The sequence below is a fragment of the Octodon degus genome, unplaced genomic scaffold, assembly GCF_000260255.1.
Source record: "Octodon degus isolate 3935 unplaced genomic scaffold, OctDeg1.0 scaffold00054, whole genome shotgun sequence".
Lineage (NCBI taxonomy): Eukaryota > Metazoa > Chordata > Mammalia > Rodentia > Octodontidae > Octodon > Octodon degus.
In genome coordinates this window covers 2309434-2310366 of record NW_004524630.1, presented here as the reverse complement: position 1 = coordinate 2310366, position 933 = coordinate 2309434, and the positions used below count along the sequence as shown (strand labels likewise).

Genomic DNA, 933 nt, shown 5'->3' with positions numbered 1-933 from the left:
TCAGGTATTTTGTCCTACCAAGGAGAGCAAGTAATGGAGACAGTCACCTCTCTAAAATGAGCCCCAGCCCAGAAGCTCTTTGTTGATCAGAACATAAACCCCTCTCGTGTAGCTGAGCATGCATTTCAGTTTGTTGTAGGGGAGGAAGCTATCTGAATGGCTCCGTAACTTTCAGAGTCAAGCTGGAGACAGTACAAAGGAGGGAATTCCCCTGAGAATCTGGTATAGGACAAGGTCAAGAAAAATCATGCTAGGTGTGTCAGGGTGAAACCCAGGGAGGGAGATCACGACAGTTTATCAATAGAAAACAAATAATATATTTACAGAAGGCGTGAAGGGTCACGTGCAGAAGTGCATAGAAGTTTCATACTTCGCAGCTGAAAGAATTTACCCAGAAATGAGAGATGGCGTTGATATAAAACGATCTTTCCACCATGTGGTCCGGAGTGGCGAGGAAGGGCTTCCCTGTCACAATGCCAGCGTTGTTAATCAGCATGGTCACATCTCCAACTTCTCCTCGAACCTGTCCAGAGGGAGACAACATACATCAGCGAGGTGGTCAGGTTGGCACCGATTTTCTCGAGTCACTCTGAATAATTTGTTTTATTCAGATGCACAAGTGCATCCCACAATGATGTCACGGTGAATGCTGTGCCACTTGCAGAGTGGGAATCACAGTGTTGTCCTGGCTGGTGGCGTTGTGGCCACCTCACTTTGCAGAAGTATGCTTTGTGATGAAACCACCCGCAGTGCGTTTCTCAGAAGGTCCCCGCCGTTTAGCAATGTGTAATTCCACTTGTTTTTTTAAACTGGATATTATATCTTACTTAGAGTAGTACAGACAGGCTGGGGAGATAGCTTGGTGGCCTAAGCACCTGCCTGGCAAGAACAAGGACCAGGGTTTAATCCCTGGCACTGCATGTTGTGCCGCCC

The 933-nt window shown here is 47.2% G+C and overlaps 1 protein-coding gene across 1 annotated transcript in view; it reads right to left on the bottom strand.

Moving 5' to 3' along the window:
* Positions 1 to 933, bottom strand: part of LOC101572658 (short-chain dehydrogenase/reductase family 16C member 6) — a 22511-nt gene that overhangs the window by 16127 nt on the left and 5451 nt on the right. The window contains exon 2 of the mRNA XM_004633403.3: positions 392 to 523. Within this exon, the coding sequence (XP_004633460.1) occupies positions 392 to 523 (132 nt within the window). The remainder of the gene's footprint in view (positions 1 to 391; positions 524 to 933) is intronic.